The sequence below is a fragment of the Idiotropiscis lumnitzeri genome, chromosome 3 (genome assembly GCF_059441095.1).
Source record: "Idiotropiscis lumnitzeri isolate Australia: NSW breed Sydney's pygmy pipehorse chromosome 3, RoL_Ilum_1.0, whole genome shotgun sequence".
Lineage (NCBI taxonomy): Eukaryota > Metazoa > Chordata > Actinopteri > Syngnathiformes > Syngnathidae > Idiotropiscis > Idiotropiscis lumnitzeri.
Window position 1 is genome coordinate 28,164,928 of NC_142393.1, and position 27,328 is coordinate 28,192,255.

The window sequence follows — 27,328 nt, forward strand, 5'->3', positions numbered from 1 at the left end:
CCAATTAAGTAGTGAACTTCAGTTGGCCCAACACAGTTAGAGGGTGGCCATGGGTCATCTAATGTCAAACCTTGTTTCCAGCACTTTCCAGCATTAACATACATAAAAAACAAGGAACTACAGTGTTTACATGAGTAGCAATTTGGGCTTGTAAGATTCCGTGTTGGTGATCTGACTTCAGAAGAGCGATGATTAAAATTCTGAGACGGAGGTGGAAATTCCAATATACTTGTGAATCTACAACACATCATTAGTTGCCGCACAGGAAGGCTCAATATTGGCCACAGTGTGATCTTTTTCAATTTAACTTTTCATAATTTCAATGTTGTTGCCTTACATGGCAGTTACAAAGCTGTTTGGGATGGCTAGGATGGCTCCCTTCTAAAAAAAAGTTTGTAAAGTATTTTTTAAATCAGGTTATGCCAAACAGCCGCATGAAGTGATGAAAATTAAAAACCGGGAGATGAACAGGGGAGTTATACCAGTACAGTGGAAAAGACAGGAAGACAACATCATGAAAACTAGTGTGTTAATGCGGTAAAGAAAATGGTTACATATATAAAAAAATCATTCAAGTTTCAACTTTTAAAATGACACGGATAAGCACTGGAATGATTCACTTCTTCGATACTAAATCTAGAAAACATGTTGAGGACATTTTTAGAATTTTTTTTAAATTCACAGTTTTTAGTTGATGATAAATTATTAATTTTTCATTAAACCTGAGTTAGAATATGTTTGGAGAATTCTGAACAAACCCAAATTCTCCGTTACAGTATATATCTATATAAGTAGCAAGTGGGTGTGTACAATTTTACAACCAAATTATTTTAGTTGTTTATTTTTTTTTTTTACTTCCACCTCTAAAAGAACTATTTTTTTCCAATTGTATTGATCATTGATCACATTAATGATGAACAAAATTTTTAAATTGATTATCATAGTTTCATTTTTTTTATATCACAAAATTCATTTTTTCAGGAGGGTGTAGAGGTTTAACAACCATAACGCGTGTGGGTGTGTGTGGGGGTGTGTGTGTCTATGTGGATATTGTTGTGTGGCATCATATCAAACAAAGAGAGAAAGTAGATTCTCGGTATGACAGTAGGAGGCATGGGGGTCGAATTTAAGCAGGAACAAACGAAAATGCTGGTGAGCTAAAAAGACCAGACAGCAATTAGTACCTCAAGGATACTTTGACACCGAAGCTGAATCAATTAAAAAAACCAAACAGTCTACATGTAATCTAATGAAGGAGTTGTCCCATGAAAAATTAATTTTATCCATGACCCATAACATATTAATTTCAGCAATTCTTCATGCTTCTTGCTTGATTACGCAATCATTCACAAATCATGTCACTTGCAAGATGTCATTGCACAAAACAGAATCTAGGGACAAACAGGTGTGTTCATATGCGTGTGCGGAGCAGCGAGTTGAGTCCCCAAGGACCTGATGTGCTGGGCATGCGTTGGTGGAAGCCTGCTGGGATTGCTTCCATTCCAGGAATGTGTCACGCTTCACCAACTGTCCAATTAGGGACCACAATTCTCTTGCAAAAGGGACTTTGCTTCACGTCCACCTTTCAGTTTGTCACCCCTGAGCATAACATTTGCAAATCTGTTGCTAAAATATTGGGGACATATTCTTGATTTTTGGGCATATTAGCAATTCAGCAATACTATGCACAGATGATTTTTGAGACGGAGAACAGAGGACAAGAAGTTTTTAAAAATCCGTCTCCTTAATTGTGCCTAACCAGGTCAAGTACAGCAGGTGAAGAATTCAAATATTTGCACTCGGAACAGAATGAAATCATGTAATGCTGTTGTGTGAACGGTCCCTTTAACTGCGAGTTCAACTGAGAGCGAGAGAGAGAGAGAGAGCGAGGCTCGTGAGCAAAAATATGGAAGCGATACACACGACTGTGTGAAGAAGCAATTGAGAGCCAAAATAGGAATCTTAAGTTGAATTTGAGCTAAGGGATGAAATGCAATAAATACTGCCGTGACACCAGCGCGACCCTGGTCGGAGCTCATTTGGGAATTTGACTCATGTGACAAGAGTCTGAGAAAGGTTCCTGTACGCTCTGCAACTATATCTGCATTTGGCATCAAAAAGTGTTTCCATGTGTTTATAATATTGATAATTACATGTACTGCAATTTGTCACTTAAAAAAATAAAAATGGTCCGACATTTATCTGCATTATCTGCAGAACCCTCTTAGCATTGAAAGTAGCGCACTACTGATCACTTTTTTCTGTTGCAAAGCTTTCATTTGGTTGTACTACTGCACAATGATACCCTTACACTACAGCAGTGCTTCTCAATTATTTTCTGTTACGCCCCCGCAGCAAGAAGAAAACAATTAGCGCCCCCACCCCACCAGCCACTTTTCGCCGCAACTATAAGTAATAGCATTTGTCTATAAAATAGTTGCAGGTACAACTCTGCATAACATCGTATCCCTGTTAACATAAAGAAAACAAAAAGAAAGAAATATAGTTCAACTTACAAGAAGACCCTTATTAACATTGTTTATTAATAAAAGAAAAGATTTTAATTGCATTAATTTGCCTGAAATTAAAAATAATAATATCCTTGTTTAAGTTGTAATTATCTTTGACAGGCTTATTGCACCATTTGTTGCTAAAAATAAAATTAAGCCAAATCAATTATAAATTCAAATTGACTTCAGAAACATTAACTCAGGAGCACAATCTATAAAACACTTTAACCTAAAAAACAACAATGAATAAATCAATTTGAGCAGATTTTTTTCTATCAAAATGAGGAAGCAAAATTGAAGGCACTACACATCACCAGCGCTATGCAAACCAAACCGACACCGTTGAGTTAATACTCGTTGCGCACAATGGGCAATGAGAGAGCCACTGCCAACTACAGGAGTGGATGTGCAATTACACAATTATAGTACAGTGGGGAAAAAAAAACATGTTTCCCCAGGGTCATACTTTAACAATAAAGGTGATTCTGATAATACTCCATTTGAGAACGTGGAGACCGAAATTCTGATCTCAGACAACGCGATTTCAAGCTCATTCAAGCCCACATTCACCAAACAGATCACACCATACTGATTAAAAAATAAATAAATAAATAAAAAATCTGTGCGCTGTCCGGAGTCTCTGAAGTAATTTCTTTCACCGCTTTCACAGGTGCCGAGCTATTTTGCACCACAGCAGTATGTACTTTATTTGTACTGTAAATAAGTCCGTGCACAGCAGCAGCAGTGAGCTGCGTGATAACAAATAAACGACCCCACCAGCAAGTAGCGTTTTAAACGAGGAGGCGAACGAGGGATTGCTAAGCGTACTAATCGCTAAAGTGAAATACAGACCATCAAAACAGGGTAAAGTGCCCACCTATGGTTGAAATAACACAAAACCTGACAAACTTGTGTGCACACCACAATCAACCAGCTGGAGTCTCATTGGGTGCACCAAATGAATGCACGGAAAATCTAAGGCGGTGGACAGAGTATCTCACACCCCATGAAGAAAATTCATATCACATTATTCCCAAATTAAGGTTTTCTTTGAGAGTTTTGTTGGCCTTGTCCACACTCTTTAACCTTATTGTGAGAACAACTGCTGGGCATCAAGTTTCTATTGAGGCTCACAATCAAATCTTGATTTTTCATTTGAGGAAATCTGGCGCCCAAAGGTTACAGGACAAAACATCATCAACATTTCCAAGTGATAAAATCCTAATTAAATGATATTCATAACTCCAAGAGAAGGGCAAAGGGGATATTGAGGTAATTGTAGTGTGAAGCTCACCTGAATAGCATGCAAGGTCCTTTTGCAACGTAATACAGAAAGGAGACAAAAGACGGGGTTGGAAACCTGTCTCTTTACAGAGCTTCTTTGACGTCTCATTCATTTGAGTAAAAGCGAAAAGCTGAAGAAGAAAGTACAAACATGAACTGAGCTGCATGGATCAAACAACTTCCACTAATGGGAGTAACACATCCTCAGAGGCCAGGTGAATCCATCTTCCTTCTCTTCATGTTTCTCTACTTCCTCCCAATCTTGCTTTGGAGAAGAAAAATAGCTGGCCCCGTCTGTATTACAAAATTACCCTGTGCGCCTCCATTAAGAAGAAAGCGCATTCATGCCAGCTCGGCCCATGACAAATGCATTACACATTATGAACATGGATCCCAGCTGACCAACTCTACTCAGTGAGAGCTGCGGGTATGAGTGATCCAGATGCTGCCCTCAAGGTTCGTCTCACATCTTTGGTAACCCTGGCAAATAATGTATTACATTCAACTGTAGTTCCACTGCAAACATACAAATGCACAGCACTTAAATCCTGAGCTACGAACTTTCCTCACAAAGCAAAAACTCACAATCTTTAGAAGAACTAGTAGCTCTAGTCAATATATATATATGTAGTCAAGTGCTGGCAAGTAATTAAATTATAAATCATAAAAAAAGAATATCTTGAAATGAATGTAAAATCACCTTATATCAAATACTTTTGTTTGGTCCTTGAATAGAATCTAAACCGAGTCCTCTTCATAGGCAACAAACAAAACTTCTACAGCACGTTTAGTTCTGCCCATAAGCACCACACTCGAGTAGTGTTGCTTTGCAAGGACCAGTGGTAACTTGAGCAAAGTGTTTTGTTGTGAGATGATGTGCAAAAGATATACATCTTCTATAGTGCAGTATTTGAATTTGGCTTTGCAAATTATTTTGGAAGTAAATGAAACAGTTAAAATATTTAACTGCATTAACTTTTCTTAGATCAATCATTATCTCAACGCAAACGGTTTAACAGCCCTAATATGTGGCAGGCACATGCAACCAGAGTACTTAAAAAAAAAGAGAGAGAGGACCGCGCCATTGTGGGAGATTGTCGCCCCCCCAATAAAAGTGGCTGTTCTTTCCTTTTAAATGTGACTCAATGACGGTCTTGCATGGAGACGTCTCTGTGCGGAACAGCGATCTGCGTGCGACAGAAGTATTGTAACTGCTCTTATCTGATGTGGCAACAGCATGATTCAATAAAGTATGAGATGGAGAGAACCACAGGCCTCGTGTGTCAATCCCCACCCAAGATCGTATGTCAGGCCTTCCGTCTCTGATAGGTTGTTTTTCTTTGGGTATGGTGGTTTATGATATAAATAAACATAAATATATGCAAATATAAATAAATCAGAGGAATAACAAGTAGCGAGAGACGGCTCATTTTTATCCACGTACCATAGCTGTCATGGACTGCTGTGAAGTCATAAGGGCTGTTTTAACAAATACAAACAATTAAAAAAAAAGTTTTTGGGGGGGGGATTGCAACTTTCATTAATTTATATTAATTGTATTTTTTAGATCGGTTAAATTGACAACAATACATACACTTCTTTTTCTTTCTGTGTTCAGAGTGTGTTCTCATCTTTGCTGCAGAGTCATGCTTTTTTGTGTCCTGAAAACATTTCCATTTGGATTATTCCAGTGGGGCCAATACATACATAGAACCTCAATCCCTCACTCAATTAAAATCACATTTATGGCTGAGCAACGGAGAAGAGTAGTTTGTAAATACTAAAATCCACTGCTCTCGCCAAGCTCAGCCAACCCAGTCATGCGCCATTTTATGTATGACTGCTCAACTGCATTGTTAATATCTGAAGAAGCCCTTCTATCTCACATTACTTTACATTGGCTTGGCATAAAAAATACACTTCCCCTACTTGTCTGCCAACAGCACGACATTCTGAAAAGTATTGAGATCCCATTGGGACAATTACCAGCATCTTTGAATTTGTAATGCTTGGGTTGGTCCCAGGGGCTCATGCCGAGTTCCCCACATCCAGTTCATGTCTTGAAACATGGACCTTATCCTTAACCAACTGCTTTTCTTAGATGAGAAGGTCTTACTCAGACAAGAATCAAACACAGCCACGGAGAATGTTCACGTTCGGATGAGCTGTATTATTCCCAACTTTGCTTGGACTGTGCAAATTGTTGAGCATGTGTCACGGAGATTAAGTCAAATCTGTTTGGGGGCACTCAGATGGTCAATCGGCAATGCTAATTTTTAAAAGGTCGACAGTGGATGAGCAATCATGGAAAATCTTAGACAAGTTATGGCGATTACATGAGATGTAATTGAAGTGCTAAGACAGTTCCAAAGAAGTTGACCTTGTCATCCAGTTCCAAGAGAGCTAATCAGCATCTTTGACTAAATGAATAGTTTCAAATTATTTGAGGTCAATGCAGACATTTAAAAAAAATAATTTAAAGTTGTTATGTACAGTCATGTTTGTCAAAACAAATCATTCAGGTTACCCTCATGCTTGTAATCACAATCAAGCCACTCCACTGTTTTGAATGAGTGTCAGTACACAATTTGGAGTCACTTGAATTATGTTGCAATCAAATGGTTTATTACATTAAATATATTTGTAAAAAAATGTTTGGCAAACTCTAGAGAAAGCAATAAGATTTAAAGGACTCTGGCTTTTTGCACAAAAAAACACCTCACTAAAAACACTTTAATTGACATTGATCGCATGCATTTGCGAGATAATGGATTTATTTGCTTAACATTTGAGCTAAATGCCAAGGCACACTTCAGTTTACATCACTCCACTATTCCCCTAAATCCAATAAAACAGCACTAGAGAGTTTTACCTTCCAATTCAAATAATTAATTTTCTGCCAGTGGATTCACAACAGCAACAGGTCCAGTACAGAAAATCATAATGAAAAAGATGTAAGTACAAACATGCAACACTTAAATAGCACATTCCAGATCTCAAAGAGAATAGAAAGCCAAGTCATTTCCCATTCAGGACAAGATTCTGAATCAGAGCAAAAAGAAAAAGTGAAAACACAATCAGCAGTAGTAGTACAGGCTTGCTTTTCTTGAAAGACAGATGGTGTTCTGCAAGCGATGTCCTTTTTAGACCTCTATCTGGGTATCAGTCACCCTGGGGACAGTCTGTGGGGTGACATGGCAGAAGTGGATACAATGCTACGCTATGTTCCAGAGCTATATTGTGTGCTATTGGTCTGTGCGAAAAAAACAAAACGAAAAAAAAAAAAAACAGTTAATATGGCCTGTCTAGCCAATCGCTCCTGAACAACAGCAGCTGAAATAAACTCACCATAGGGTCATTCCACAGAGGCAGGCAGAAGGAGAGGCTTTGGTTATACCAGGCGTGGGCAAACTACGGCACGGGGGCCACATGCGGCCCGTTAAACGTTTTAATCCGGCATGCCGAACTTGAAAAAAATTAAATGAATAAACCTTGTTAATGTTTTATTTTCTAAATACTGTGGTGTGTCAAAGACATATTTTCTTGTAATACTTTTGATCACTTTCATTTAAAATTAAATGTATTTTCTTTCCTCAGATGAGGTGAGGTTACCAAAACACATCCATCTACTCCTGGTCCGGCCCCTCTGTCAAATCTTAGAACGCATTGTGGCCCGCCAATCAAAAAGTTTGCCCACCCCTGGGTTTTACTGTGAGTGCCCGTTGTTTGCATAAACTTTTGTGTACACTCTATACATCCATCCATTCTCCTCACAAGCATCGCTAGGTGCTGGAGCCTCTCCCAGCTCTCTCAGGGGAGGTAGGCGGGGGACACTCTGAACTGGTTGCCAACCGATCGCAGGGCACACAAAGACCAACAACTCTCACAATCACACCTACAAACAATTTAGTGAGTCCTATTAACCTACCATGCATGTTCTTTTGGAATGTGGGAGGAAACAGGAGTACCCGGAGAAAACCCACGCAGGCACGGGGAAAACATGCAAACTCCACACAGGAAGGCTGGAGCCAGAATCAAACCCTGCACCTCTGAATTGTGAGGCCATCATCCTAACCAGTCGCCCACCATGCCACCCACAACATACAACATACAATGTGTACATATTTAATGGGGTTGTTGTGGTTAATTTTATCAACACATTTCCTGTATTTGTGTACCGTCTTAAAAAAACAAACTAAAATAACATTTTGAATCTAATGGTGACGTTATACTTTCACACTGTACTGTATTGTATTTAAATCTGTACAAGACCCCCTCCCAACCTATGTACTTCAAACTCCTATTCACATTTTAAACAAAAAAAACACACTCAGTGTAAGTTTGCTGTGTGGGTGAATGAATGAGAACCTGTTGTACCAGTGCCAAACTCTATTCAGGTGCCACATTTCAAACAAATATGGATAATAGATCTGAGAATGGAAGGAAAAATGAGAGGAGGTCAACAAAATGGTCTCACTGCTTATTAATTGAAAGAAAGATGCAATCGCACAGCCAAATACGATCTGTTGCCTAGGGAACACTATTAAGAGGATGTTTCATATATTTACCCTTATTTCAATTTCAAAATCGACACTTGCAAAGCGGGAAAGGCAGACGATACACGTTTTCTTTGGTTTGGTCAATATAGTGCATATAGCTTTTTAGTCCCGTGAAAGAAACAGCACAGTATGCCAAAAGCAAGTGTGAAAATGGTTAAGTGAACTACCACTGTTCTGGTCAAAGTAGAGACACCGGGCGGCGTGAAGGCCAAATAGAAATCGATTAAGTGGACATAATTCACAAAAGTCCTTTCCTGGTCTTATCAACACATAATGCACTTCAGTTCAGTAGCAGTCTCAAAGTGAAGGCTCTCCATTATTACCCAGGCCATTCCTTTTTGCTTTCTTATTAGCACAGGAATTCAAAAGGGATTAACATCAGAAAGGCTTTTCTGAAGGATCACGACCTCCTAGGCTGAAGTAAACTGAGCAAACTCCAAAGACTGAGAAGAAAACAAAAGAAAAACAAAACAAAGGCTAATGAATTACCTGCTCCGACTAGGTATAAAAACAAAAATTGCAGCTGCAAATTTACGTCTACTTATACTCAAAAAGCTTAACCGTTTAAGGAATAGGACTGAATGCAAAACTTTCATTGTGCAAAAAAACAACGACGAAACGAAAGAAGGGTTTTCAAGAAAGCATGAAAATAGATTTAACAATACTGCAGTTAAAAAAAAAACATTCAACTGGATGATAGAGAAGGGAAGCAATCACCATGGTAACAATTTTCCCCGTGATGACAGAAGATGGCGCCTGATGTGAAGGCAATATCGTAAGATTCTAAACTAAACTGTGGATCAAAAATGGACAATAGGCTGCAGGAGACATTCTGATAACAAAACACATTGCAATGCACTAGCGGGTCCGATTGTGGAAACTAGAGTTGGAAATCGCACACTTGCAATACAATTTCACCGTCTTTTAACAGCGGTAACAATGATGTCATGATACATCAACTGAGATAAGAACTGTTATGATGCATAAAAGAAGGTTTAAAAAATAATATAAACAGAAATTTCTTGGATATTTTTATAATTTTACGATGCAACTTTTAAACTTGAAACTTAAAGAATATGTATTTATTTTGAGCAGAAAAACAAACGCCTGAGCAAAATATTACATGAAAACTCTGCACAAATGGCAGCTATTTTCACAGTTATCACTGCATGTTGCATGTGTGCAGAACACCAACAGACATCAGAACACGCACAGACACAGATAATTCCACCCACTGTTATGTCTAGGAGTGTGTGTGTGTGTGTGTGCGCATGACAGTGTGTCTATGTATGCGTGTCCAGCTAGCCTGAGTTTAAGACAGAAGAAAAAGAATGCAAAAATCGCCTCTTTGTTGAATGAAACGTCACAAAACATCTACTTTGGAGAAACTGAGCGCTGAACTGCCCCCTCAGCTGAGCGAGGGATTGTTGATTTGTCTGGCTGATCTCTCTATCCGAGCAAGGCCAGAAATCTGGAATACTTCTAAACAGCACCTTGGTTGAAGGAATGGAATCAAAGTTCGCCTTTACTAAGTCAATATCGATTGACGCAGTCATTTCATGGATAGCCGAGGAGATTCCTCTTGGTGCAAAAGGTCCGAGTTGAAACCTAAAATCACTGCTTAAAGTCCGGGGGTTACGAAGCCATAAAGCAACAACGTGAACACGACAGTTCGAAGCACTGAACTTCGTCTAAGGATGACTTTGTGAAACTTCATTACCGCTGTCTGTCTGCTATCTGTTGACATCAGAGGCGTTGCGAGTCATTTGGAGGCTCAAAGCAAACCCAGTCATGGGGCGCTACACATCTGTGTCCAACACTGAATTCAATTTCATTTTCACAAGGTCTTATGAAATCTGTTACAATTATATGACAGTTTAAGTCACGAGCTATGTAGTCATTTTAATATGGTCCGCTTCCTCCTGTCCAGTGAATACCACGAAGATTTTGAAAAGCAACATCTACCAGTAACTACTTAAGGATATTATGCAACACGTGATAATCTCAATGCTCTTACGCTGATGAATCAATAACTGTATTTTACCAGCGGCACGGCCTCACAGTGCAGAGGTCGTGGGTTCGATTCCGGCTCCAGCCTTCCTGTGTGGAGTTTGCATGTATTTTACCGTTTCAACCTTTTAAATAGTCCTGTCCGTGATCAGAGATGGGGAAACTTACTCACATTCTGAATAGAAGTACATTTACATCACGTAAAACATGGTTGGGGTAAAAGTAAATACTGACACAAATAATTACTCAAGTAAAAATAAAAATTAATTGAGCACCCAAAACTGTCCCGCGATTTGATTGTGAGTGTGAATGATTGTTTGTCTTGCATTCAGTTATTTTGGTGACAAAAGCACATTTTATTTTTTTTATATCTGCACTATATCCACGCGTGCGTGTGCGTGTGTGTGTGTGTTTTGCAAATATTTAGGTCACACAATATTCCACTATCATAGTGTGGTAAGGTGGTCTATTTTAATGGATTAATTCCCTGTAGCCGAAATTATATTGTTCTGTCACCAGACGATCCATCCCTACAAGCCGAAGAAGTACACAGACTTAATGGAGTCCCACAGAAAGCCCAAGTCCTCCTCCTCTAAATAACCTCCTATGAAGAATGCAAAATAACAAATTCCCTTGCTGTCCCACCATGGTCTGTGTCACATGCAAAGTTTGACAAGCTTCTGCTATTTTTTTTTTCTTTTAAAATGTGAAGCCAGCCAACCATTTTAATTAGTTAAAACACCATCTTTCAAAACTAGGATGGAAACGTTGCCACCTAATTGTACAGTAATGACATCTGTCGAATACAGTAAGTGGCAAACAACATGAAGAGGGTAATCTTCAAAAAGTTGAGCACTGGGAGCTCCTGTATGTCTCAACAGACTGGTCATCCAGATGACGCAGTCACTGAGCTGACACATGCCATTGGGTCGATCACAACTCTCTCAAGAAGCACTTCACTGCATTGGCCTGTAGCCTGATAAAGGAGCTCACAATTACATTCAGTACCACATCAGAGAAAAGTGAGCTGGACGACAGACAGTGACTCAAACCTCCTGAAAGCCATTCAACTATATGCTGTAGAGGAGAGGGACCCCCGTCGTTAATGATTCACCAGGAGACGAAAGTGAGTTTGAGTTAGAGCATCATGATGCTTCTGCTGTTTGAATACTGACAACACCAGCTTCCAAAGCGCAACGAGTGTGCAGGCCATATCTAAGCCTAGTGACCAGCTCTTTAATAGATATTTCATTTTCGTCAATATTTCTCCAGACATATTTACACAGGAACAATCACATTAAACAATAGTAATGTTTGTTTGTTGTTTTTTTAAATGCCACTTATACAATGAGGACGTTAGAGCAAAAACTATTCAAGTACATCCTTCTTAAGTCCAATTATCTTTCAATTCTCAAGGACATGGAACATTTGCATTTAAATGTAGAACAGTAAAATATACTGGATGAATAAAAATTTAATTAAAACGACTCATGCTGTTATTTTTTTAACAGCAACATTCAACAATAACAAGATGCCAAATACTGTAGATGGAGTGGCAGAGAGTAAAATTGTCTACTTCCTTCCTTTCTGAACAATTTATTTTAATTTTCCTGTTTTTAAAATTCTGCCAGGGACATTCGAGCAGGACTGTACATGGCAGTATTCCACTGTATATATTTATATTTAATATTAATTTAGTTATTTTCATTTAGGAATTAATATTTACTTAGCAGGGACCTTTCTACAATGCACATTGCACACATACATGTGCACACATGTTTTTTAAATAAATGCAGGACAAATATTTTAATGCTAATGATCATTCTCATGTGAAGACCATTAAAAACAATAAAAGCTATCACTGTAATAATGCAGACAATAAAGAGGTTTTATGAGTGGGGCAGTTTTTTTCTCAAGTCAAGATCACCACTTTGGTCCCAAAACGACCAATCATTCAGCCCTAATCATAATTTGGCAATGAAACTTCACTTTGTGCCGCAGTTAGCCACAATTCATAAAATGCAACGATTCCAAACTTGGCATCTTCCTGCAAGTTGTGGTTCCAGATCACCCAGTTTGCATTATGGATCTAACATCAGAGGTTGAAAGGCTTGGCAGAGGAATTTAAGTGTTTGGCATTCACCTTAGCCGAGCCAAAGGAGGCAGAACCGCTTTTGTTTATGTTGCCTTTGCCACATAAAGCGCCTGCCAGACCCGACAAACATCCATGCTGGCCCTACTGGTCGTCATGTTTTCCGGGATGTGGATGTCAGTACAAATTCACAAGGACTTGTAAAATTGTACTGTAATCCACTGTTGATTAAGTCCAAACAATTATAGCAACCAGCATCTAAGGCAGGGGTGGGCAAACTTTTTGAATGGCGGGCCACAATGGGTTCTAAAATTTGACAGAGGGGCCGGACCAGGAGCAGATGGATGGAGTGCTTTGGTAACCTCACCTCATCTGAGAAAAAAAATACATTTAATTTTAATTGAACGTAAACAAAAGCATTACAATATATATGTCTTTGAAAAACCACAGTATTTAAAAAATAAAACATTAATAAGGTTTATTCATTTAATTTTTTTCAAGTTCGGCGGGCCGGATTAAAACGTTTAACGGGCTGCGTGTGGCCCCTGGGCCACAGTTTACCCACGCCTGATCTAAGGTAAAAGTACAGTAAAAAAGGAAACGTTAGGGGTCGTACGTTATCACTCTTCGGCGGCTGCCTGAAGCCGCTTCTCCCGACGCGGGGTGTCGACAGTTTGGACTAGGTGATCTCCAAGGCAGTCGCAACTGCCGCTCTCACTCAACTGAATAAAAACCAGCATACACTCGTGAAAATGTTGACTCCAAGCTTAAACATTTTGACTAGTTGTGCATATACGTACAACCTAGAATTATTTTCAGTCGCCACATTGTAAAGGGCATCTGCACACCCCAATCGAGCGCACCATAGAGCACGCGTTTGCCTTGGCAGTGGGGAAAGAAAAGCCGGGCGGCCCGCCAGGCATACTTAGCACAGATCGGTCAAGCCCCACCTTAGGCCAGAGAAAAAAATAAATAAAATGGTGCCGTGCCTGGTTTGACGAGTACTGGCATCCTCGAATTATTCCTAGATAGATCGAATACAAAAAGAGCGTCCTATGGGGCTGACCCTATAATAACATTGATCCATCCATTATCAAATTCGTGCTGGAACCTATCCCAGCCATCATTGGACAGCAGGTGGCGTACACCTTGGACCTGTTCCAGCCAATCAGAGGGCACACAAAGACGAACAACACTGCCCATAAATTTGTAGTTCTGAAGCAAGAGAAAGTGAATTCACAAAATGAGGAATCTTGAGTATTTTTTTTTTTTTGCCCCAAAAAAAGGGTTAAAGTAGGACGACTGCTGTATAATGTGGACTATAGCAATAATTTAGTGTGAGCTGTGAGGGATACTCCAACATCCACCCTGGAATGATTGGATCAAACACGACCTCTAAGTTGGGCTTATAAGCTTTTACAGCACACTCTCGTTTCCCATCGGGTGAAACTGAAGCTCAGTCGCTTCCCCTGTGCTTTGCCTGACGATGTGGCAGGAGGCCTGTTAGCTGCAGTTTTGCACATGCAGGGCTGCTCAATAGAGATAGAAGGCTTAGCGACTTTGACCATAGTCAAGGAGGGAGAGTGTGGCGAGAAAGCCAGTGTGGGGAGATGCAGCTGTCGTCTGTTTTGTCCAACTGAAATTCACTTTTTTTAAGGACATCAGGAATCATTCGCGAAGACTTTGACTACTTACAGTAACAGCCCTTGACTTCAAAACCTCAAAACCTCTGGAATATATGCACATGAAGTATATGAAGTAATTATGTTCCATCAAACTCAGTCAAAGTTATATGTACGTGTACTTTGCACAGCATTTGTATGCATTTGTCAACTATTAATGGGAGTTAATAATAATTGCAACGTTAAGGAGCTTGAGCAGACCTCTTGTCATACTGGGATACCCCAGTGAAAATGGTACTGTATGTCATTCTTTGACGGTGCTGTAACAGTTAGAAATTGCGTCCTTGGAGCGATATATGGTCTCTCTCTCTCTCTCTCTCTCTCTCTCTCTCTCTCTCTCTCTCTCTCTCTCTCTCTCTCTCTCTCTCTCTCTCTCTCTCTCTCTCTCTCTCTCTCTCTCTCTCTCTCTCTCTCTCTCTCTCTCTCTCTCTCTCTCTCTCTCTCTCTCTCTCTCTCTCTCACTCTCTCTCTCTCTCTCTCACACTCACACTCACACAAATGAACACACGTACACAAGTGCACTCCCGTGCATGGAGGCGAGTGGGTCATGTACGGATCATGGTCAAAATCCAAAGGAAAAGTGACACAATAGGGACAAAAAAATCGCAGTCTGCTCGTTATAGGCTAAGGTGAGGATCAGGACTCCATGGTGGTCGACAGGTCACCCAAGGCTTGAGGGTGATCTCAAATGGGACACATGGGAATTCAGCGCAAATAACCCTGCTGTGTTGTTTTTCTTTGCAACGCAGGAGTGAAGGAGACCACTTTAATGACGTTAAAACGCCTTAAGCCAGAAAAATCAAGAAATAAATCACGTATAATGTGAAGTACATTTAGAAAAAAGTTGTGGCAGGTGTTGCATGTTTGGAACAATAAATGCTGACAACTGGACAGGTATGACAACAGGGGCGGAGCTACCGTATTTTTACGGCCATAAAACGCGCTGCATCAAAGGGCGCAACACCAGTTGAGGGTGCTATTTCCGTATTTAATGCATATACTAGGCGCGCCGCACTACCAGGCGCTAGCTCAGCTGCTCGCACCAGCTCACCAGGACTCCATCCCCCAAGGGATCGTTGCCAGTGGTATCACCCCATTTCAATGACAGATGTCAAGAAAATATTAGGAATCACTGCCAACAACAATGACTCTAACCAACAAAAGGTGTCTCGGCAATAGTCTACAAGACAACGTCAGGGGAGGGACTTCACTGGTCACCACACTAGAGTCACGGTTTCAAATCAAAACCAAAAGAAACTCAGCATACAAGCAAACAATGAAACAAAGAAATAAGATTAACACAAAACATGTATCTCTCATGCCATCTATATACCCAAAAGAAATAAAAATAACACAAAAAGATTATAGCAATGGCTTCTTGGGAGCCACTCAGCCTTAGCCAATCACATGGCTGTTTAGAGAGATGTGCATGGCTGTTTAGAGAGATGTGCTGTTGTGCTTTGGGCTTTTTGCATTCTGTTGTCTAAACCTGGGACGTTTCTTGCGTGCAATAACATAAATGATAAGACAGACTACAACATTGTGGACAGCTGCCCTTTTGTCCAGCTTTCTCCTACACCATCACCCAAACACAATAGTCACATAATGCATAAGTCACGGTCAATTAGAAGCATAGATGACTCAGGCTTTGTCCAGCAGGGTGTGCTAACATGCACTCTGAAGAGCCCAATGAGTAAAAGGGTTGATGGTCGCGAGTGATGCTTAGTCCATTTAATGGGCGCGTCGCTTTACAAGGCGCTTTGTTTGTTTTGGGGAAGATTCGGGACTTAAGAGAGCGCGTTATGGCCCGGAAAATACGGTACTTTTCCTGGTCACTCACTGGTCACCCCCATTCCTAGGGCAACATTTTGATATCTGATTTTTGTGGCATTGTCACATGGATGCAGTATTCTTCGAGCACTTAATACCCTTCTACAAGTTATTGCATCTTTTAAGAACCGACATACAATTGATCTGAATGCAAAATTTATTAACTTGATTCTTACAGCCGCTATGAAAATCCTTTCACACCCCAGCAAGCAAGCAACATGGCTGAGAAGTCATTGTTTATCATACAATTCACAGTCATGTTTCCATGAAATCAAATGCACACACATTCCAATTTCGTACACACACTCATAATAAAAATGGGAACAAACCTAAGTAAAAATGCTTAGAACTGTGAAGAATTAATGTTTTTTTATCATCATTATGCTTTTATATATTTGAATGAATGCACACTGGCATAGGTTGCCACAAAAGTGGATCTCTCTGATAGGCTGTAGTGTCATGGCCTGTTTGTAGAGTTTGGTTTAGTATTTTGTTTCATATTTTTTCTTGTGTTCCTTTGGTGTGTCTCTCATTAAAGCTTATTCTGTCCACCTGTGCTTGTCTTCCACCCCCTAGTGTTGACCAATAAGTCAAATTGTCCAGGTGTTCCTTGTCGTCTCGTCAGTTTGTATGCATTTAGTTCCCTGGTTCTTTTCAGTCTTGTTGGTGCATTGTCAATGTCTGTTGTCTATATCAGTTATCTTCCTGCCTGTCTCGCTCCGCCAAGTCAAGTCATAGTCGTCTGTCCTAGTGTTGATTTGAACGTTCATATTTGTAATTTTCCCGGTTCCTTGCTTCCCTTTTAGTGTTCTTTTGGAAATTAAACACCTTTTGTTAAAACTTCCCCCGCCTGGCTTCCCTGCATCTGGGTCCTCCACCTCAATCCACCACCATCCGAAACCAGAACCTAACAATTAGCTAGTTAATCAGTCCATGACATAAAAGTAGACCATGATATATTACACAAAGGCGAAGCCACGATACAAAAAAAAGGCATGAACTAGTATATTAAGCAAAGAAAAATATTGCTTTTAATTTTGTTGTGCTCCAACTTGATTATGAGTTTGATGGGCATTGTTCTTTATGTGTTTATTTCATGAAAGCCTAACTGTGGATGATATGCTAAAGAATGACTCACACATGCAAGGCCAGTACTCAAATAGTTGTTCTGTCGCCATGGAAGGTGAAAATACATTAAAAGTGACGGTAGGTCAAGTTTCCTACGCGTAAATACAGTAGGCTTCAATCAACCATATAAGAGTGGAAGAAAACATTGCTAATCAGCTGGATGCCATACAGTTGCTATACCACACAACAGCATCAAACAAAAGGGCACAATCTGACCTTTACAAAAGTCTCAGTTGCTTCTTTATGCAAAGTAGTGAGACTTGTTTGAGGTTTCTCATAACCAAAGGTCTTTTTAAAAATCCGTAACTTTGAGTAATTGGCCTAGATGTGTCGCTGGACGCTCGCCGCATATCATTTTGCCTCTGCATTAACAATTCATAGGCGACGCAGAGATTTGTCAACTGGATCTCATCAAGCATTCATCCCTCATTATGCAAGCAGAGCTTTAGGGAGATACCCCGTCCTCCGAAAGGTTGGCTTACGGGTTAAACATGGGTGACACTTCACAGCAGGTTTCTCTATCAAGATCAAGTGTGTTACTTCCAGATTTTAGATGAGTATATTAAACTTGGTGCAGGTTTCTAATACATCTGACAGCCTCAACGTGATACCAATGTTGGGAGCTTGACCGACATTCTTGGAATAAAGTATTAAAGGATGCCTTAAATCATCAGAATATTTTAAGGGAACATGTCCCCTGCACATTTGTAGAAAGCAGTTCTGGTCTCCTGCAGATTTTGTTTTTACCAGTCAAAAACATTGTTTTAATCAAATGGTAAATGGGCCGTCCCTTGTTTTTCTACCTCCGGTACTCAAAGCACTTCACACTGTTACCTCATCTACCCACTGATGACGCAGCATCAGGAGCAACTGGCGGTTAAGTATCTTGCTCAATGACTCTGAATCATTGCCACACTGGCCGGGGATCGAACCCCCAACCTCTGAGTTGGAAGACAACCGCCCTAGCACTGAGACATGCTTCCCACAAATGAAATCTCAAAATAAACTTAAGGAGAACAAATGACCCGGTGCCCACGGTTGACCCTTGATCTAGTCTAGAATGTAGATCTGGATTCACTGTACAAGATGTGCTTTTGCCAGGTGCTAAATTTCCATCTTTGCGAATCAAAGAGTGTGTGTCTGTTACTAATTATTTGGAGGTTTTTGCTTGAATGTCTTGCCTGCAAAACCAAGGTCTTCATCAGCATGCACAAATGTAGATGTGTGTCAAGATTTTAGGTGAAAAGCAGAGTCCCACTGGGTTGCAGTAAACAAAACAGCATCAAAAACCACCATCGTGTTTACCCCAAAATGCGGAGTGTCGAAATTCCCCAGCGATGACTACACATCTGCGTATTATTTGAGTTGGGAGGGGTAAGAAAAGAAATGCTGAACCAAATAGAAATAAACAAACCCGACTGTGTCACTACATGAATATACAGAGTACAGGGCAATTAAAAAGTATTTGCCCTCTTCTCAAATTCTTCAATTCTTTTCATAGTTTCCCCACTCTATTACGCTCATCAAACAAATGTTATTATCAGACAGAGACACACCAAGTTATTATAAAATGCAGTTTTTAAATGGTTATTTTATTTTAAGAAAAAAAAACATTCAAAGCTGGCCTGTATAAAAAAGTGTGAGCCCAATAAACCTCGTAAGTGGTTTGACCATTCTCTGCAGCAACATCTGAAATCAGCCTCGTCTAGAAATGGCAACAAGTCTTCTGATTTTTTCTTTTGATTTTCCGTGATTGCTTTAATTCATCAACACTGGAGAGAATAAATGACCTTTTTGAGGTCATTTCAATCTCAATCAGATTCAAGTCTGGACTTTGACCAGGCCACTCCAAAACCTTCATTTTGGTTTTTTTTAAGCAATTCCAAAGTTGGTGTTGTGGCTCGTTGTCCTGCCGCAGAGCTCGAGTGCAATTGAGCTTGAGGTCACAAACTGGTGGGCGAATAAGCTCCTTCAGGATTTTCTGGTGTCATGATCCGTTTCTGTTATGCCTCATGTTTTTGTTGTTTTCTGCTCAGCTGACGTGGGGGCGTTCACTCCAGCACCTGTTTCCTGTCTTGTCGTCACGGCTGGAGTGACGCGCCCACCTGCCACGCACCTGTTGCCCATTGATACCATGATTACCTTGCTATTTAAACGCGCCACGCTTGCGTCGCAGCGTCGGATTATTCCCTTGTGCTCATGTCCATGTCCCAAGTGTTTACGCTCGCCATTCTTGTTCACTGCGTTACGTGTTTCTTGACCTCGTTTCCGCCCATTGACTATGCACCCAGCCTTTGTCCTTCTCGGCCGTGTTTGCTCGCCAATTGGCTCATCTTACCCTTTGGTGGTAAGCAATTTGTCTTTTGCAAGCGTTTTCTGTTTTCCGCGTTGTTTTCCTGGTGTGAGTTTTCCACCAGCGATTTATGTTACACCTTCGGTACCGCGTGATTGTTCGTATAGGGTTGTTTTTGTATATAGATTTTTCTATTGGAGTCATAAATTCCTTGATCACGAATCTCTCTTCTCTGAGCCTGCGTTTCTAGAGTTCACTCCTGCCCAACATCTGGTAAACAACAGAATTCATTGTTCCACCAATCACAACTTGTCAACTAGATCCTGAAGTAGCAGAGCATCCCCAAGCCATCACACTAACGCCATCATGCTTGACTGTAAGTGAGATGCACTTTTTCTGAAATGTTGTGAGACATTGTTGTTATATCCAAATTTGTGGGAATCATTTTTTGCAAAAGTAAGATGTTATTTTTGTTCCTCTGTAGTTTACGGCTTGAAACTCTGCCATGGATGTCACTTTTCCCCAATCTCTTCCTTATTGTTGTGTCACGAACACTGACCTTAACTGAGCTGAGCGAGGTCAACAGTTCTTTGTGGCTAATAACTCTCACCGTTGTTCACAGGAGTCCTAAAGTTAAAGGAATGGCTTTTAACCCTTTCTAGACGGCGATGCCAATTAATTACATTTTCATCTTGAATATCTTTGGATCGTGGCATTTTGCTGCAGCTTTTCCAAGCTCTTTTGGCAGGCTTCATTTTTTCAGTGAGTTTTATTTAAGCGACTTTTTGATTAAACAGGTCTGGAGTTAATCAGACTTGTGTGCGTGGTCAGTGAGAATTAGCTCAGATTTCATCAAAAATTGAGATTTTCCACAGTTAATTCGTCATAACAAGAGGGACAAGTATGCAGCAAAGGTTTCACTGAACAATCTGCAAGCTGAAGACACGAGGGCCAGAACCTGGATTCAAAGGCCTGCGAGGTGAATGTGCTACTAACCTGGCCATTGTGCTGCCCCAAGTCGTGATTAGTATAGAATATAAAGTGCTCACAAAAGACCACAATGGTATAATGCCTCAGAGATAATGTAGTCCAGATTGATGCCCTCCGGCCCCAAAACTAAGAGGCCTCCAAGCGACACCACAGTCTCATGACATCAATCAAGTCCACTTGGTCTCTCCAGTGTTTCACACTCAAAACCAATTTACATCCACTTATAGAATGTCTCATTTACAAAATTACACACTTGGGCTGCCCATGTACTATATTGTAAGTCTGCGTCATCGCCAAAGTCTATCATCAGCGCATAACACAGCACAGTGTTATGACAGAGAAAGAGCACAAACGTGTGCCATTTTAAGCATCTGTGTGTCACATGCAACATGGCGCCCCCACACTTAACCCGAGAGAGCGACTTTAGTGTTGTCACCCCTCACAATCATGCCTTCACGCCTCAGAAAAGGGACCGGGAAAGAAGTTCTATGATTAGCGACCATCTTTCCCACCTTTGGAAAGAGGAACATTCTCCTCCAAGGAGGTTTTCATGTGGGTGCAATCAAAGGAAAATTTGATTCCCGCTGGTTGCCACAATGCACAAGTCTAGATGTAATGTAGGTGCAGGAAAGGTACTATAGCCACAATTTTTTCAACTTGAGGAAAATTCACATTTTTATCACATAATGCACAATTTGTAACAGTCAACACGTATTTTGTTGTGTTGTGTTATTACAATAAAGTATTACAATGTGTTAAAAATAATCCGCACACAAGAAAATCAAATGGGTTTGGGTATTCTCATTGTTGTTATTTAATCTATTATGGTATTTAAAATCACATCTGTTGTGTTTCTTCCAATCCCACTCCTGTTAATGCACAAAAGATTCTCAGTTGAACAACAGGAGGATTGATCCCCACCTGCGGCATTGCATGAAGTGATTTCTTTTCTCCCGCAAGCCCTCCCATCTATCCATTTTTTTATACCGATTTTCTTCCTTTGGGGCGAGGGTGAGCCGGAGCCTATCCCGGCTGACTTTGGGCGACTTTGGACTAGTCGCCAGCCAATCACAAGGCAATAAAATAGACAAGTTATCCAAAACATTCAAGTTAGCAAGTGTAACAAGTGATCAGGTTTGCTTGTGTCACTGCACATGTTCGAATACCGTGCACAAGCAATGCAATGGTCGCCCTGATAACGGAATCGTAAAAAAAAAACACAATGACAGTGGCATCAACCACAAAGACATCAGACAGCCATGATCAATAGGTAGGCACTCTTAAACAATTCATGGACAATAAGCGTTTTGACAAGTCATTTGAAATTGGCATAGGTAGAGATGCCCACATGTTGAAGATTGATGGCTGTTTTCTGACTTTTCTCACCCACAAAACAGTTGCTATCACTAGGCAGACTAGACTGACTCTTTTCCATTAGTTCCAAAAAGCCGCACACTACACGCCACTCTGCTTGGCCCTGCACCACACCACACTGCCTTCGTTGCTTTTACAACAAGTGCGGCGGGACGGAAATATGAATTGCCTTTGCGCGATGTGGCCATGTCGCAAAGTACAGCTCATCAAATTAACAGAATGAGAAGCCCCTCCAAGTCAACAACTCATCAGCTTCGCTCTGGTGGGTTCAAAGCCAAAGCTGACCAGGCTCTTCCGGCTTCTTTGATTGGTTACATTCCATCACGTCACGTTTGCGAAGAGCTCAGGAGAATTCCCTCACATTTTTCCTTGAATATAGTGAACACATTCATTATTTAAAATTGTCAGCCCCGTTTTTGGACCCTATATTCTCAGGACAAATCCATCCTCAACACACCTCACACAATGAGGATAATCTCATAAAACATAAGATTGTCGGGTGTTTGGGAAGGGGCAAAATAGGAACAAACAGACTGATTGTCTTCATAAGTGTAACCGGCTTTAGAGAGGAGGAATGAGCAGTAATGCACAGAGATGGGTGAATAGAAACACCACTTTGGTGTTTTTGGTGAGAGATTAGCATTTTAACATGGTGGCAAAAAGCTCCAAAAAGTGTCCATAAAATCCAAATTACTGGGTCCATCATTTGAATATTTTCAAAGGTTGAAATTGGCATGAGTAAAGATGTGCACATGAATTTTGGTGATGATTGATCACTGCTTTCCGACATTAAGCGACGGTAAGCTTTTTTACATGAAACATTTTTAATTTAGGCAGCCCCCACGCTGTTGCTGACTTAATTGACAGCAGTGTTTACCTGCACGCATGGTAGACTTTCATCCACACATTAAATGAGAAAGAAAGCAGAGCCATGATGAGTGGTATGCACCATAAACACATTGCAACTTGGTGTCTTACCCCCAATGTCCGGCCGAAGTGTCCTGTCGTATTCCTTGAGTAGATTGTTCAAAATCAACGTGGCATCCTCCTGGTGCGACCTGGGCACCAGCATTTGATTGACTGTGGCATCGTGGAGATCTTCATCGTCGTCACCGTGTGGCAACAGATTTGGACTGGAAGACAACACCAAAAGACTGGAAATAAACACAACGACCAAGTGCTGCACGCTGCTTAATTGTCCCTTCCCTACATGCATCACCTTGACACGATTGTCGTTTGAGCACAGCTTCTGTCGTTGTTGCTTTATTTGGGGCTTTGCATTTACGCGAGGAAATAAATGCATGCATTCATTCCAATTTGCATGAATCAACTTTTTCGAAGGTGTGCAGAAGCGTCGCGCTGGTGTTAAAAGGCGATAAGAATCCGACTCACCGAGCACCGTGGATCAACTGAAGTAACAAAAGGATGACCCCCAACTTGATTGTCATTTTCATCGCACGAGAACAAGTCCAGTTTTAGTTGTTTGTCTCCTGCTGATTGGAGATCCCCGCCGGTGCGCCACACATACGAGAAAAAAGTAGTCACTCCGATGGGTGTGTGGCCATCAATTTGAGCGTTCAACTTCCTCATCCGCCCACGCACTTTTCCCCCTCTGGTCGTGAGCGCCAGACCACAGCTGGGTTCGCGGTCCTCTCTTGTGAAAGGGGGCGCGGTGGGGGTATGTGTGTGCGTGTGTGAGAGTGTGTATGGGGGGAGGAGGAGGGGGTACGGGGGTGCTATCCTCCTCAGACAATCGATCGACGGACAGTCAAGCGGGGAGGGGGGGGGGGGGGGTCGTTGGATTCAGATGTACTTGCTCCAGCTGCGCCCTCCTTCCACCCCCTGTCTGTAAGAAGACGAGCATCTTGCGTGACTCATGCACTTACACACGCTAACACGCGCGCGCATACACGCTCACGCGCCCGCATAACTTGGATTTCAATTGCATTCTATCAGGACGAAAGGAAATGATAACAGATGTGTATGTGATGCACTTTATGTCTGAAATTCTTTTCTTTTACCAGCCCACCAAACGTAATTAGCTAATTAGCCAGAGCTGCATGTTATATTCAGTAGACCGTTTAAAAGCGTCCATTATGCTGCAAGCTCGTGAATTTGTTTTCTACAAACAGCACGAACATTCCTTGCCTGGGTGATAGTAATTATCTCTCGAAGTCACATCAGCGCCGTTTTCTATGCCACACAGCCCATCGTAATACTAACTATTGCATGTGCACAACACTGTCCACACGCCTGCAGCTTGTGGACTTTGTTGCAGCCAGTTTAGAGGCTTCACTGCCCTCTAGAGGACAAGCATGGCACTTGAAAAACAGACTTCCACGTAGTTCAAAGTAAACTTCATTGCAAAACAAAAGTCAGCAAAGTTAAAAAAAAAAAACGAGAGCATGCACGTCAAACAAATTAAAATTAATAATAATAATAATTAAAAGAAAGCTAAACTTAATTCCACGTGCAGTCAAAAAGTGCAACATGCAAAAATTATGAAGTCTGAAAATGTTGAGGGGCTCATGTCATGGTCAGGGTTGCTATGGCAGCACAGTACAATTGTCCTTACCTGGCCAATAGTCAGCTTTGCAAAAACATGCAGCTGTGTGGACACTAATGAATATTCACTCCGAAAATCAACACAAGACCAATTTACACCTACTCTTCACTTTCATGTATCCACTAATCCTTTTCATTTCTGGCATTTTTCCAATGTTGCCACTTTGAAAAAGTACCTTAGATCATTTTGGAATGACTTTGTTACATTGCCAATTACTTGGTTTTGTAAGTAGATTACAAGTTGCTTTTATTTATCTTCTCAAGTTACAAACACCGCCTCAACATAAATGACATTACTTTTTCCTCGTGCCTTATTGGAAGTTAACATATTTCGCCTTCATCCTATGAGGGCTCTTGATTATGGGGAGCTGATTATCTTGGAATAAGAGAAACTGTCTTATTACTATTTCTTGTTATCGTTTATATCCTGTTTTTTTTTTCTTTTATTTGTTTTCATCTATTTAATTTGCACTCATGCTTTTTTTGATCGGTATTAAATTTAAATTCAAACAACAAATTTTTTAGTGGATTAAATTCTAGTATTTTTTTCTTTTTTATTAAACTATGGTAGACTTTATTGTTCTTAGAGTAACAGCTTGTGCAGCTTCTACCAAATTAACAATCTGTATGACATTTTTCTCTTTCAAACGACATAATATTCCTGCATTGATCCCACAAGTGACAAACAGCAGCAGAGCCTTAGCTGCTCCTCGTAATACACCCTTAAGCCAAACTTTGATGAAACCCAGTGGCGTGCAAAAGGGGGTGGCCAAAGGGGCAGTACCTCTGGGCATCCACCTCATGTAGTAAAACAAGAAAAATCTTCCATCTGCTCTGTTGCATAGGAAAGTCTGTCATGGAATGGGCTCACTTTGGAGCTTCAATTCCCTTTTACAATTACAATGTTATAGACTGAACCTTCTACAAAAGGGAGGTTCTAAATGACACAAAGCAAAGCGAGCACAGCACAGCTAATCTTTATTGACATGGCGCTGCAGGCCATCATGTTTTCATCAGCAGAAAGTTCCCTTTGACAACAAACCAAAATCACTTTGCTAATTGATCAAAGCGGCAGGTTGTCATTGAGTTTATCCAACTACGGCTAAACACTGTGTTATAGTGACCTGCTGTCAACCTGATGTACCACTGCTTTGACTGGAATAATAATTAAAAAAAAATAATTCCAAGTTTAACAAGCACCAATGAGTTATTGCATAAACTTAAGCAAAGAGACATCAAATCTTTTTTCGTGACAAAAATATATTTACATGAGTCTCTTACAAGATAAATTACCACAAATTACAGCCTCAAAGTTCAGTCATATCAGCAGTTTTTCTTCTCTCCTACATTGTGGAGTTCCAGCTGTGCCTCTCTTTGGTGTCGTGTCGGGTTGCTTCGCTTATTTCCATTTTAGGGGAAATGGGGGAAATGTTGGAGAAACTGAAGCTTGTTGAAAAGGCTGGACTTAGTACACAGGGCTTGTAATACATATATTCTAAATCTCAGCATCAGCATTGCCGGTCAAACAAGTCTGGATCACTCATCTGTGAATTGATTTTCACTCACTACTTCAGATATCCAGGCTCAAATTTAATTTAGCGCACACGGGGGAAATTTGTGTGGAACTCATCATCTGCAACTGTCCAGTCATCCAACGAAAGTGGGCTAAGACATCTTTATTTAATATTCTTGTTGGCATGCCCTAAATGAAGCCTTTTTAAAGTTTTATGTGGGGAAGAGTCTTTTTATTTCCCAAGGTGATGATATTTAAATGTGCAGAAATCCCGAGCAATGACAGTCCTCCACACATATTTTTTCTTCCTGTTACCACCCCAGCAAGGCAGCCATTGGATAACCAGATCTAATGTGCAAGGCTTGAAATGTGCAAATCAAGATGCACATGCGCAAATGTGCCCACTCACTTTAAAAGCAAACACAAAAGCAACCTCTTAACAAGTTGCCAACGCTTAAGGTCCAAGGGATTGAGTAAAAATGCAATGCAGTACAGCAGTTTCCCAGCAGCATACAGCATCTTGGGCAATTAAATCCAAGGCAACAACAATAAGATGCTCAGTTGCAAATATACCTCAAATGAATACTACGTAGAAACCTTTGTCAATAAGAGCAATGGCATGCCCCTGCGCTTTAAGCTGTGATTGGCAGAAACATTGTTCTTTGTTGTCTTCTAAGGAGTGCGTCATGCGAACCGCAGCAGGATGGATGAGCAAGAAGAATAGCACCGAACAGTTTACGGTGCAGTCAAGCAGCATTTGAGGCCATCAAAAAACAGCACAGAAGTCCAGCAGTCATCAGTCGTACTTGAAATGTCATTTTTCAAGTAGTTATGTTTCACTTTAGGATAAACGTCAGTCAAAAAATGTGTTTGAATGTTCAGAAAAAAGACTATGGCGAGGCAACAACTCCCTTAATCACTGGTTCCTTGTTCAGATACGTGGCCCAGTAGACAAGGTTGAAGGTTCCAAAAAGAACAGGGAAGACTATACGGGCCATTTTATCGATCTTGCTGACACTGTTGTAGGTCTTCTTGGGGTCGGCCATCTTGACCTCCGAGGCTCGCCGCTGCACCGATGTTGTGTTGGAGATTGTGGAGACTGAGATGTCCTTAGTGAGGTTCGGCGTGTAGTTTACGGCTGCCGAGCAAACGTTGTTGGACTTTTTCGACAGCACCATGGGGTCTCGTTTCTGCAGTGTGACAGATTGCAAAAAGCTGTTTTTGCATTGAAAGGATACAAAGTATCTTTATTTTTCGAAATAAAAGTTGTTGCTGAGTATGCGAGCAAGTACACTTCTTCCAGGTTTAACATTAAAAAATGATAGCTTATGAAGACAAAACTGTTATCGCAATCCTAAATTGTTGCAATATTTGCACACCACCACTGAAGCTTATACAAAATAATCATATCTGTGCAATTGCTGGTTTGGAAGGTACAGAAATAATAGTTCTTATAATAATTATGGTTGGCAGCTCTTATGATTCTGAATGAATGGCT

General features: G+C 40.7%; 2 protein-coding genes across 2 annotated transcripts in view; both read right to left on the reverse strand.

Annotated features, from left to right (window-relative positions):
• The window catches only part of LOC148340713 (gamma-aminobutyric acid receptor subunit gamma-3-like), a 73,145-nt gene extending 49,762 nt beyond the window's left edge, over positions 1-23,383 (reverse strand). The window contains exons 1-2 of the mRNA XM_088290833.1: positions 23,145-23,383; positions 22,731-22,885 (exon numbers count right to left, since the gene is read on the reverse strand). Coding sequence (XP_088146959.1) covers positions 22,731-22,885; positions 23,145-23,206 — 217 coding nt within the window. The 5' untranslated portion in view covers positions 23,207-23,383. The remainder of the gene's footprint in view (positions 1-22,730; positions 22,886-23,144) is intronic.
• A 1,892-nt stretch (positions 23,384-25,275) lies between these two features.
• The window catches only part of LOC148340714 (gamma-aminobutyric acid receptor subunit alpha-5-like), a 29,605-nt gene continuing 27,552 nt past the window's right edge, over positions 25,276-27,328 (reverse strand). The window contains exon 10 of the mRNA XM_088290832.1: positions 25,276-27,020. Within this exon, the coding sequence (XP_088146958.1) occupies positions 26,721-27,020 (300 nt within the window). The 3' untranslated portion in view covers positions 25,276-26,720. The remainder of the gene's footprint in view (positions 27,021-27,328) is intronic.